The following is a 12,104-nucleotide window of genomic DNA, read 5'->3' on the forward strand; positions in this document are numbered from 1 at the left end:
GCAGTGGCGAAATACAGAATTGAAAGATGTGAGAAAAGTCTGGTAAGCAGACTCCACATCGGCCTGATTATTAAAACATTTCATCAATCAACAAGCGCCAACAATGACTTTTTGTTCAATATTCTACCTTTAATGGTACTAATCATTCCCATCTGTTCATTTCCAGCTGCCAAAGAGAAGTGTAGCTAGCTATAGCTAGTACACAGCGGTAGTGTGTCCTTTGCCCCCCCGCCTGTCAGGCATTGTTTTCCCGCAGTTCTGTTAATGACAGCGAGGGCAGGTGTTCGGCAAGTGGGAGCGAAGGACACTGTGTGCTACCTTAGCCAGCTAGTCCTAAGGAAGACTCCGGTACACAGCAGGCGGGAGGCAGGAGCAACACTGTGTACTAGCTAGCTAACTAGCAAGCTAGTACACCGTGTCACTAGCTAAACTCAGCAAAAAAAGAAACGTCCTCTCAGTCAACTGCGTTTATTTTCAGCAAACTTAACATGTGTAAATATTTGTATGAACATAAGATTCAACAACTGAGACATAAACTGAATCAGTTCCACAGACACGTGACTAACATAAATGGAATAATGTGTCCCTGAACAAAGGGGGGTCAAAATATGGTATGCCAGGAGCATACCACCCTGCATACCACTGCTGGCTTTCTTCTGAAGCTAAGCAGGGTTGGTCCTGGTCAGTCCCTGGGCGGGAGACGAGATGCTCCTGGAAGTGGTGTTGGAGGGCCAGTAGGAGGCACTCTTTCCTCTGGTCTAAAAAATATCCCAATTCCCCAGGGTAGTGATTGGGTACACTGCCCTGTGTAGGGTGCCGTCTTTCGGATGGGACGTCAAACGGGTGTCCCGACTCTGAGGTCATTAAAGATCCCATGGCACTTATCGTAAGAGTAGGGGTGTTAACCCCAGTGTCCTGGCTAAATTCCCAATCTGGCACTCAAACCAGCATGGCTACCAAATCATCCCCAGCTTACAATTGTCTCATTCATCCCCCTCCTCTCCCCTGTAACTATTCCCCAGGCCGTTGCTGTAAATGAGAATGTGTTCTCAGTCAACTTACCTGGTAAAATAATGGATTAAAAAAATATATATATACATATATACAGTATATAAAGTAAAAAGTAACAGTCAGTATCTGGTGTGGCCACCAGCTGCATTAAGTACTGCAGTGCATCTCCTCCTCATGGAATGCACCAGATTTGCCAGTTCTTGTTGTGAGATGTTACTCCACTCTTCCACCAAGGCACCTGCAAGTTACTGGACATTTCTGGAGGGAATGGCCCTAGCCCTCACCCTTCGATCCAACACGTCCCAGACGTGCTCAATGGGATTGAGATCCGGGCTCTTCGCTGGTAATGGCAGAACACTGCATTCCTGTCTTGCAGGAAATCACAGGTTTGAGATTGCCTGCAATGACAACAAGCTCAGTCCGATGGTGCTGTGACACACCGCCCCACCTGCAAATCGATTACGCTCCAGAGTACAGGCCTCGGTGTAATGCTCATTCCTTTGACGATAAACGTGAATCCGACCATTACCCCTGGTGAGACAAAACTGTGACTCGTCAGTGAAGAGCACTTTTTGCCAGTCCTGTCTGGTTCAGCGACGGTGGGTTTGTGCCCATAGGCGACGTTGTTGCCGGTGATGTCTGGTGAGGACCTGCCTTACAACAGGCCTACAAGCCCTCAGTCCAGCCTCTCTCAGCCTATTGCGAACAGTCTGAGCACTGATGGAGGGATTGTGCAGTCCTGGTGTAACTCAGGCTGTTGTTGTTGCCATCCTGTACCTGTCCCGCAGGTGTGATGTTCGGATGTACCGATCCTGTGCAGGTGTTACACATGGTCTGCCACTGCGAGGATGATCAGCTGTCCGTCCTGTTTCCCTGTAGAGCTGTCTTAGGTGTCTCATAGTACGGACATTGCAATTTATTGCCCTGGCCACATCTACAGTCCTCATGCCTCCTTGCAGCATGCCTAAGGCATGTTTACGCAGATGAGCAGGGACCCTGGGCATCTTTCTTTTGGTGTTTTTCAGAGTCAGTAGAAAGGACCCTTTATTGTCCTAAGTTTTCATAACTGTGACCTTAATTGCCTGCCGTCTGTAAGCTGTTAGTGTCTTAACGACCGTTCCACAGGTGCATGTTGATTCATTCACGGAATTAAGCACGGAAAGGGTGTTTAAACCCTTTACAATGAGGATCTGTGTAGTTATTTAGATTTTTACAAATTATCTTTGAAAGACAGGGTCCTGAGAAAGGGACGTTCATTTTTGTATTGATTTTAGTTAGCACATGGTGTCGCCCCAACCTCCCGCCTGCTTTACTAGCGGACGTGGGGAGACTGGGAGACGGTGTGCTTCGTCCCCACCTGTTGGACACAGTTTTCTCCAGTACATAGCAGGCAGGAGGTGGGGGAGACAGTGTGTGCTTGCTAGCTAAATAGCAAGCGAGCACACGGTGTCGCTAAAGATTAAGCTAGCTAGTTAGCGCACGGTGTCGCCCCAGCCTCCTTCCTGCTGTGCTAGCAGGAGGCGACCGGTAGACAGTGTCCTGGGCCCCAGCCTGTCGGGAAATATTTTCCCACAGTTCCATTAACGACAGTGAGGGCAGGTGTTTGGCAGGCGTGAGAAAAAAACTCAGATATTGTTTTTATTTCCCTTTAGACCCACATTCAAAAGTGTCACAGTAGCATGAATATTGATTTGAGGGGGGGGGGGGGGGGGGTTCCTGCAGATGCAGAAATGCCCACATTCAGGAATGCTCAGAATTCCACACTATCACTTTTACTTTACTGCTTCAAACAAGCTGAAAATACAATATTTTTGGTTATTGAAAAGTTATTTCACAGTGGTTTAGATGGTACAATGATTCTCTACACTACACATTGCTTGTTTTCTCACAGAAAGTGAAATTACACGACTTGGATCCCATTATCAATATACTGTACTTTGTCCATTAGTTACAGTGAACAACAAAAATGTGTCTTTTGCTCAGTTCTCAACACCCCCAAACATACAGTTGAGACGGTCACAGGTTCAAACTGCATGCAGCAACCCTGGATGGTGAGCACATTGTGGGGTGAAGAGCCTTGTTCAAGGACCCAACTGTAGGGGAATTGTTTGCAGGTGTGAACCCAGCAGCCCTACTGTTGTCAGATCACTTCTACCCATTTTTGTTTTTCAAGCGGCCACCTGGGATTTGAACCGGCCACCCTTCGGCCGCAGGTCCAACTCCCGCCACACGTCCAGCTCCTGCCACACGTCCCTCCTTAGCCGTTGGGCTACGTGTTTGACTGGTTCCAGAGAATGAGAAGGAGCAAAAACATGAGTTAATCTTCAGAAATAAGCATGAGTTAATCTTCAGAAATAAGCATGAGTTAATCTTCAGAAATAAGCATGAGTTAATCTGCCACAATGAAGACAAAATGTGATGCAGACATAGAATTACTATGATGTAGAAGAACAACTGACATGCAGTTGTTGTCAGCAGCAACCGCTAGAGAGATCCTCTGTTAGTTCTGGGTTACTGCCAAACTGAGCAAAACACAGTTTGTTAATGCTTATTATATTTCATTTATAATAAGTAATTTATATATTCCCCCTCTGTCAGCCACAGTCTTCTATGGCTTCATGAAACAGGCTTGTCCCCTAAATTGACTCCACACTGAAATACTGACATAAAACCAACAATTGGCTTATAATGCCAATGTCAGGCTGCGTCTGTAGCTCTATTTGGAATATCCCATAATAAAAAAAGAATGTTTATTTAAAAGAGTTAGCTGGCTTATAAAGTGGTGAATTAAAGTAATCTAACTTTTTATATTTAGCTAGCTGAGTTATCTAGGTAGCTAGCTAACAAATGTGCTCAATTTCTAATAATGTTTCATCGTTATTTATCTAGCCTATAGTTTATATCATATGACTTTGGCTTTATATATTTCAATTAAATAATCAACTTTGCTTACTTTAATACATTGAAAATAACGTGCTTATTGGTAGGCTACTTGTCATTCTGGAATGAATTGGCAGTTGTTTTTTGAGTCAGAATGGCAGTTACATTTTGAATTGACCAAAAAAGTCAATATAGAACCCTTTATCTAAGAGAGTATGCTTTTATTAAACATTATTTTCTCTTGCTTCTTGATAGTATTTAGTTTGCAACAGCACAAGTTTGTTTGAACCTTGTAGTTTGCCATTCAGACCTCGACACAATGTTTCAAAATATAAATTCGATCTTCCCCTTGCTGTAGTGAGCTAACGGTGTTGGATGTCAGCTAGCCATTTTTGTGTAAAATCATGCCCCTGATTTTAAAATGGATTACATTTATATTTTGTGTCACTGGCCTACACACAATACCCCACAATGTCAAAGTAGAACTATGTTTTTAGAAATGTTTAGACATTTTATTAAAAATTAAAAGCTGAAATGTCATTTGTCATTAAATATTCAACCCCTTTGTTATGGCAATATTAAATAAGTTCAGGAGTAGAAATGTGCTTAACAAGTCACATAATAAGTTGAATGGACTTACTCTGTGTGCAATAATAGTGTTCAACATAATTTTTTAATGACTACCTAATCTCTGTGCCCCACACATACAGTGGGGAGAACAAGTATTTGATACACTGCCGATTTTGCATGTTTTCACACTTACAAAGCATGTAGAGGTCTGTAATTTTTTTATCGTAGGTACATTTCAACTGTGAGAGACGGAATCTAAAACAAAAATCCAGAAAATCACATTGAATGATTTTTAAGTAATTAATTAGCATTTTATTGCATGACATAAGTATTTGATCACCTACCAACCAGTAAGAATTCCGGCTCTCACAGACCTGTTAGTTTTTCTTTAAGAATCCCTCCTGTTCTCCACTCATTACCTGTATTAACTATTACATTCGTTACCTGTATAAAAGACACCTGCCCACACACTCAATCAAACAGACTCCAACCTTTCCACAATGGCCAAGACCAGAATGCTGTGTTAGGACATCAGGGATAAAATTGTAGACCTGCACAAGGCTGGGATGGGCTACAGGACAGTAGGCAAGCAGCTTGGTGAGAAGGCAACAACTGTTGGCTCAATTATTAGAAAATGGAAGAAGTTCAAGATGACGGTCAATCACCCTCGTTCTGGGACTCCATGCAAGATCTCACCTCGTGGGGCATCAATGATCATGAGGAAGGTGAGGGATCAGGCCAGAACTACACGGCAGGACCTGGTCAATGACCTGAAGAGAGCTGGGACCACAGTCTCAAAGAAAACCATTAGTAACACACTACGCCGTCATGGATTAAAATCCTGCAGCGCACGCAAGGTCCCCCTGCTCAAGCCAGCGCATGTCCAGGCCCGTCTTACTGGTTGGTAGGTGATCAAATACTTATTTCATGCAATAAAACGCAAATTAATTACTTAAAAATCATACAATGTGATTTTCTGGATTTTTGTTTTAGATTCCGTCTCTCACAGTTGAAATGTACCTATGATAAAAAATTACAGACCTCTACATGCTTTGTAAGTGTGAAAACATGCAAAATCGGCAGTGTATCAAATACTTGTTCTCCCCACTGTAGGTAAGTAACATAACTGTAAGGTCCCTCAGTCGAGCAGTGAATTTCAAACACAGATTTCACCACAATGACCAGAGAGGTTTTCCAGTGCTTCGCAAAGAATTGGTAGATGGGTAAACACTTTTTTTTATAGACATTTAATATCATTTTGAGCATGTTGAAGTTATTAATTACACTTTGGGTGGTGTATCAATACACCCAGTCACTAAAAGACATACAGGCCTCCCCCTAACTCAGTTAATGGAGAGGAAGGAAACTGCTTAGAGATTTCACCATGACGCCAATGGTGACTTTAAAACAGTTACAGAGTTGAATGCCTGTGACATGAGAAAACTGAGGATGGATCAACAACATTGTAGTTACTCCACAATAATAACATAAATGACAGAATGAAAAGAAGGAAGCCTGTACAGAATACAAATATTCCAAAACATGCATCTTGTTTGCAATAAGGCACTAAATTAACATTTGGCAATGAAATAAACATTATGTTCTGAACACAAAGCGTTATATTTGGGGCATATCCAAGACAACACATCACGAAGTCTTCATATTTTCAAGCATGGTGGTGGCTGCATCATGTTATGGGGATGCTTGTCATCGGCAAGGACTCACTTCGTTTTTTGGGGGGGGATAAAAAAAAATAGAACAGAGCTAAGCACAGGCAAAATCCTAGAGGAAAACCTGGTTCAGTCTGCTTTCACCAGACAAATTGGGAGACAAATTCACCTTTCAGCAGGACAATAACCTAAAACACAAGGCCAAATATACACGAGTTGCTTACCAAGACGACAATCCTGAGTGGCCTAGTTACAGTTTTGACTTAAATTGGCTTAAAAATCTATGGCAAGACTTGACAATGGCTGTTATGCAATGATCAACAACCAACTTGACAAAGCTTGAAGAATAAAAAAATAAATAATGTGCAAATATTGTACAATCCAGGTGTGCAAAGCTCTTAGAGACTTACCCAGAAAGACTCACAGCTGTAATCGCTGCCAAAGGGGATTATACATGTTTTGGCTCAGGGGTGTGAATACTTATGTAAATTAGATATTTCTGTATTTAATTTTCAATACATTTGCAAAAATGTCCTAAACATGTTTTCACTTTGTCATTATGTGGTATTGTGTGTAGTTGGATGATTTAAAAAAAAATCTATCTAATTAATTTTTTAAATTCAGTCTAACACAACAAAATGTGGAATAAGTCAAGGGGTATGAATACTTTCTGAAAGCACTGTGTATATATACAACTTTTTGGGGTAAAGGGTTATTTAATCTCATCCAAAGAACCAAACGTTTTTATATAGAACCCCAAAGAACCAAACGTTTCTATATAGAACCCCAAAGAACCAAACGTTTCTATATAGAACCACAAAGAACCATTTTTTTTCTAGGAGTGTTTATGCCAAAACCATTCCAACTCAGAAATGCTTATTTGTAACATACTTAATTACCACTTTTTGGAAGGAAAACGATTTCACTCATACTGTAATTAATTATAGGTCATATTTCAGGTCATGCTACAGCTACTTTAAAATGCTTGCTAATCCACAGAACAGAAAAACAAACCGAAGTGTAAACGTTGTCAATGCAATAACTCTGATGCTGCGTGATCTTGTCAACCTCTTCTGTATGTGTGCTTGTCTTTTTGTTTGTTCCAGGCATCAGGACCTGACTTTCCTAAAGTCCATGCTGTCCTAGGAGGGGTGGACCCAGATGTAGATTCTGTGGCTTCAACACTTTGTTACGCCTATTTCCTCAACCAGGTAATGTGTGGGGACATGTTCACGTGTGCATGGTATTTATGTATGTGAATTGTGTGTGTGTGTGTGTGTGTGTTTGCATGTGTCTGTATTGTAGCCTTTGTGTACTTGTTTATGTGTTGGAAGTTGAGTTTACGTTTATTTTTGTGTCTTGTATTTGTACTTTCTGTGTATGTGTGTGTGTGTGTGTGTGTGTGTGTGTGTGTGTGTGTGTGTGTGTGTGTGTGTGTGTGTGTGTGTGTGTGTGTGTGTGTGTGTGTGTGTGTGTGTGTCTCTCTCTCAGGAGGAGCGATCAGATTGTGTGTATGTCCCGGTCCTGTGTGGTCAGAAATGTGACGTGGGGTTGCCAGGGGAGACAGTGCGGTACCTTAAGAGGGTTAGGGTGTGTGAGTCTGCTCTGCTGTGGAGAGACGACATCAAACTACTGCAGCTCCACCACAGAGGAAAACTCTCCCTCACTTTGATGAGGGACGATGTGCTCGACAGGTACATGCACACACCCACATATGCGCACACACACAGAATTGATGGGATAAATCATGTGGGTGATATTTTGCGTGTGTTTGTACATTTGGGTGTCTGTATTGTCTGATGTGTGTGTTAGATGGTATATTATGAAAATGTGTGTTTATTGTTTCAGACAGGCCCTGAGGGCTTTGTGCAGATGTAGTGTAATGATCCCCTCCCCCTGTCTGATCCAGCTCCGACTATGAAGCTCTGGAGTCCAGCATCCTCCGAGTGGTCCATCACCACAAGCAACGGGCAGGAGAGGAGGGGGTGTTGTCCATGGCGATGGTGGTCGCCAGGGAGATTCTTCAAGAGGCAGTGGAGCCGATCTGTGCACCGCTGGGGGAGCTCTTAGGAGGTGAGGGCCGATGGCGCCCCCCTGGGGGTAATGGGCCGACGCAGGACACACACAAAGAACCCCGATATGACTCGGTTAACACCCACCAGGAGAGAGGGTATGTGCATGGCCGAGGGAGGGGAATAAAGAGTAACAAGTCATGACATCTAGACAGAAAGAGAATAGAAGAAAGAGTGTCAGAATGTGTACATGTGCGTCTGCCTGTGTGTGTTTCTTTCAACCCCTCTGGGTTGCTGGGTTTGTTGTATTTGACACTTTAAACACACCGTTATGATTCACTACCTCTGACATGGCAGGTGTGTGCGTGTGTGCATGCATGAGTGCATGGTGTGTGTGTGTGTGTGTTCTTCCCCTGCCAATAAATCAGTAAAACAAGCAACCAAGCAAGCAATCTTGTTGTTCTCCATTGCGTATCCCTATGTCTTAGCTGTGATTTACCGGATTGTGTGTGTGTGTGTGTGTGTGTGTGTATGTGTTCTGTGGAGGAGAGAACAACTGCCCCCTATCATTGAAGCCATGAATTTCAAGGCAGACCGGGGTACTGCAGGCTGTTGTTTTCAGAAAGCAGGATATCCCAATTATGGTGAAAGGTAAAATGCCAATCTTCTAGGGCAATATTTGTGTAAATAAATAAAACATTAGGAGACAATCATGGTACCAATAATTGCTTCGATTACACCAAATGTATGTCCTTGAACCATTTATTTTGAAATTGCACACAGAAAAAGGTCATTAGGATAATTTCGCTGCTACTGGCAGCCTGCAGTATCCCGGTCAGCCTTCAAGAAGAGGCAGCACTGAGCTAATCTGCAACGTCACTTCCCCCGAGTGGCTCAAACTACGCATGTAATGTCTTGAGGTATCCCCCGCATTTGACGCCATCTTAGCAAGCTGAAACCGACTTCCCGAGCTTCAACTGTGCCGTTGAGTCGTCACATAGGAATGAACGGCGTGTGGTCACCGACGGCTTTGTCCATTCACATACAGTCAAGTGTGCTGTGTTTTACGGAGCACAGCACCACCCAACAGCTCCTGAGTGGGATGAGTTGAACTGATGTCACTGACACCACTTTGTGAGAGTACCTCTGTATGATATGATGGTCTTGATGCAGTGTCCCTGAGATATTTGCGGCCTGTACATTTCTCCCCTGGGTGGTTTCAGTGCCATTTACAAACATAATAGGACGACATGGTCTAATATAACACCAATGACTGACTATCGGTTTGTTTTTGATGCAGCCTGTGTGTGTTTTCTCAGAGGCCCTGCGGCTACAGTCAGAGGTGATGTGGATCCAAGTTGGCCACTGCTCGGTGGACCTGGAGGAGCTGCTGAGGGCATTGGAAGAGAGAAGCAGCATCTCCCCCTATGATGTCACAACCGGTCCTAACGCTGGCGAGGCCCAGTTTCAAGGTGTGTGTTTGCAGCTGGCTGGATTGTGTCTGTCTGCCTGCCTGCCTGCAGCGATGTAACTCATGAAGTGGACAATTTAATTAGGGCAATGAAATTGGACTTGAATTGGAGTTAGGCTGTTTGGGAAATTGTAAAAGATATAGTTGGAATTCAGAATTGAATAAACTTGAATTCAATGACATGTACTTTGTATACACTGAGTGTACAAAAACCTGCTCTTTCCATGACAGACTGACCAGGTGAATCCAGGTGAAAGCTATGATCCCTTATTGATGTCACTTGTTAAATCCACTTCAATCTGTGTAGATGAAGGGGAGGAGACAGGTTAAAGGATTTTTAAGCCTTGAGTCAACTGTCATGGATTGTGTATGTGTACCGTTCAGAGGGTGAATGGGCAAGACAAAAGATTTAAGTACCTTTGAACGGGGTATGGTAGTAGATGCCAGGCACACCGGTTTGAGTGTGTCAAGAACTGCAATGCTGCTGGGTTTTTCACGCTCAACAGTTTCTCTTGGGTATCAAGAATGGTCCACCACCCAAAGGACATCCAGCCAACTTGACACAACTGTGGGAAGCATTGGAGTCAACATGGGCCAGTATCCCTGTGGAACGCTTTCAACACCTTGTAGAGTCCATGCCCTGGCAAAATTGAGGGCAAAAGGGGGTGCTATTCAATGTTAGGATGTTTTATACACTCTGGTTTTAAAAAATAATTTAACATTTGTATCGATATATTTGTATCTACAGTATAACTGGACTGCCTGTGCTTTAACAGTGACATTACAAGTACAGTCTATTTCTAATTAATATTAGGAGGCTTCAATTACTATTTACCTCTTCCAAACGTGTACTCCCATTGGTGAAAAGTGTGTGTCCTCGTTGCAGGAGAATATCGGTAATTGAATTGAATTAGTGGTATTACAGGGAGCAGACATTTGTTGGAATTTGTGGAATTGACCCCAAACCTTGCAATCTATACATTGTGTGTGCGTGCGTGCGTGTGTGTGACAGGTTTGGACATAGAGCAGATGTTTCTGAAGGAGCTGAAGGAGTTCTCTGATGGGGAGCTGACCATGTCTTTCACCACGGTGCCAGTAGATCTGGAGGTAAGATCAAAGGTCATTAGCAAAAAAAAAAACTAGAAAAGGAAAACAAACCCATTTTACCATTTGGTTAGCCTGATATAGTTATTGTGTGTTTACAGTAAAATTGTGTAATAAAATGTAATGCAAACAATGCTCTAATCCAACTTGGCTGGCAAGTCGAAGGAGTCCGAAGCAAAAAGTTGTAGCTATAGTGCTTTTAAAATAGAAGTGATGACACAACAAAGAAGACTAAACTTTCATTTGGTGTCAGGTAGAGCATTTCAGTATTTCTTTCCCCATTTGACTTAATCCTAAACTTTTTATGGCAACTTTTAATGACACAGACTTTTGCGCTTTTATGGGACCCTCTGTGTTCTTTTGCATTGAGATGTTATGGAAATAGGAGCCTAAATACGTGTGTCACAGCCAGGTGCACCACACTGGGCTCTGCATTTTAAACCCCTACCTGTCTAAACCACTTCCACTTCTTACTGTGGAAACTAAAAGCCACAAGGGAGCTTGGCTTGAGACCTTCTCTATCTCTCTCTCTCTCTCTCTCGCTCGCTCGCTCGCTCCCTCCCTCCCTCCCTCCCTCCCTCCCTCCCTCCCTCCCTCCCTCCCTCCCTCCCTCCCTCCCTCCCTCCCTCCCTCCCTCTCTCTCTCTCACTCGATCTCTCTGTTGCTCTGTTTCTCTGTCGATCTCTCTGTCTGTCTCTCTCTCTGTCTCTCTCTCTGTCTCTCTCTCTCTCTCTCTGTGTCTCTCTCTCCCTCCCCCTCTCTCTCTGTGTCTCTCTCTCCCTCCCTCTCTCTCTCTCTCTCTCCGTCTCCCCCCCCCCTCTCTCTCTCTGTCTCTCTCTCTGTCTCTCTCTCTCTCTGTCTCTCTCTCTCTCTCTCTCTCTCTCTCTCTCTCTCTCTCTCTCTCACATAGAGGGTGCTTCCAGACACCCGCGTGTTTGTGCTTTTGTATCCCTCCCTGCTCTCTCTCCACTGCAACTTCTAATGTGTCTCTCCAATTCATTTATTATTTCTTTATATCTTTTTCTTTTCCAAAGCCATTTTTCTCCCCTGCTGCCTGGCGTGCGATATTAGGGTATGTGTAAAATAAATGATGTCTATAGCTGTAGGGGTAGCTCTGCCTCCCCCGGAACTACCTACGTCTAAGGAACATTAAACATCATATCCTCGTTTAGCGAATAAATAACCGTTCATTTGAATGGCTTTGTGCGCTGGACTTCTGTGCATATTTTACCAGCCCAAGGAGAGGGCCCATTAGGGACTTAATATAGAATAAATGGCCAGGGGCGGCGGTGGAGCCAGCGGACGCGCGACTCAGCAGCGTCATGGTGGGTTACTAATGACCTGCGAGGGCTCCAAATGAATCCGTTATATGCATGTCATTTGCAG

At 43.5% G+C, this 12,104-nt stretch overlaps 1 protein-coding gene across 5 annotated transcripts in view; it reads left to right on the top strand.

Moving 5' to 3' along the window:
• LOC110535786 (uncharacterized) overlaps positions 1–12,104 on the top strand; it is a 74,743-nt gene that overhangs the window by 30,753 nt on the left and 31,886 nt on the right. For all 5 annotated transcript variants that reach the window (XM_036935599.2, XM_021621046.3, XM_021621047.3 and 2 more), the window contains exons 2-6: positions 7,238–7,342; positions 7,623–7,825; positions 8,041–8,204; positions 9,463–9,615; positions 10,627–10,721. In XM_036935599.2, the coding sequence (XP_036791494.2) occupies positions 7,803–7,825; positions 8,041–8,204; positions 9,463–9,615; positions 10,627–10,721 (435 nt within the window). In that variant the 5' untranslated portion in view covers positions 7,238–7,342; positions 7,623–7,802. The remainder of the gene's footprint in view (positions 1–7,237; positions 7,343–7,622; positions 7,826–8,040; positions 8,205–9,462; positions 9,616–10,626; positions 10,722–12,104) is intronic.

The sequence above is a fragment of the Oncorhynchus mykiss genome, chromosome 11 (genome assembly GCF_057628025.1).
Source record: "Oncorhynchus mykiss isolate SJ-2025 chromosome 11, ASM5762802v1, whole genome shotgun sequence".
Lineage (NCBI taxonomy): Eukaryota > Metazoa > Chordata > Actinopteri > Salmoniformes > Salmonidae > Oncorhynchus > Oncorhynchus mykiss.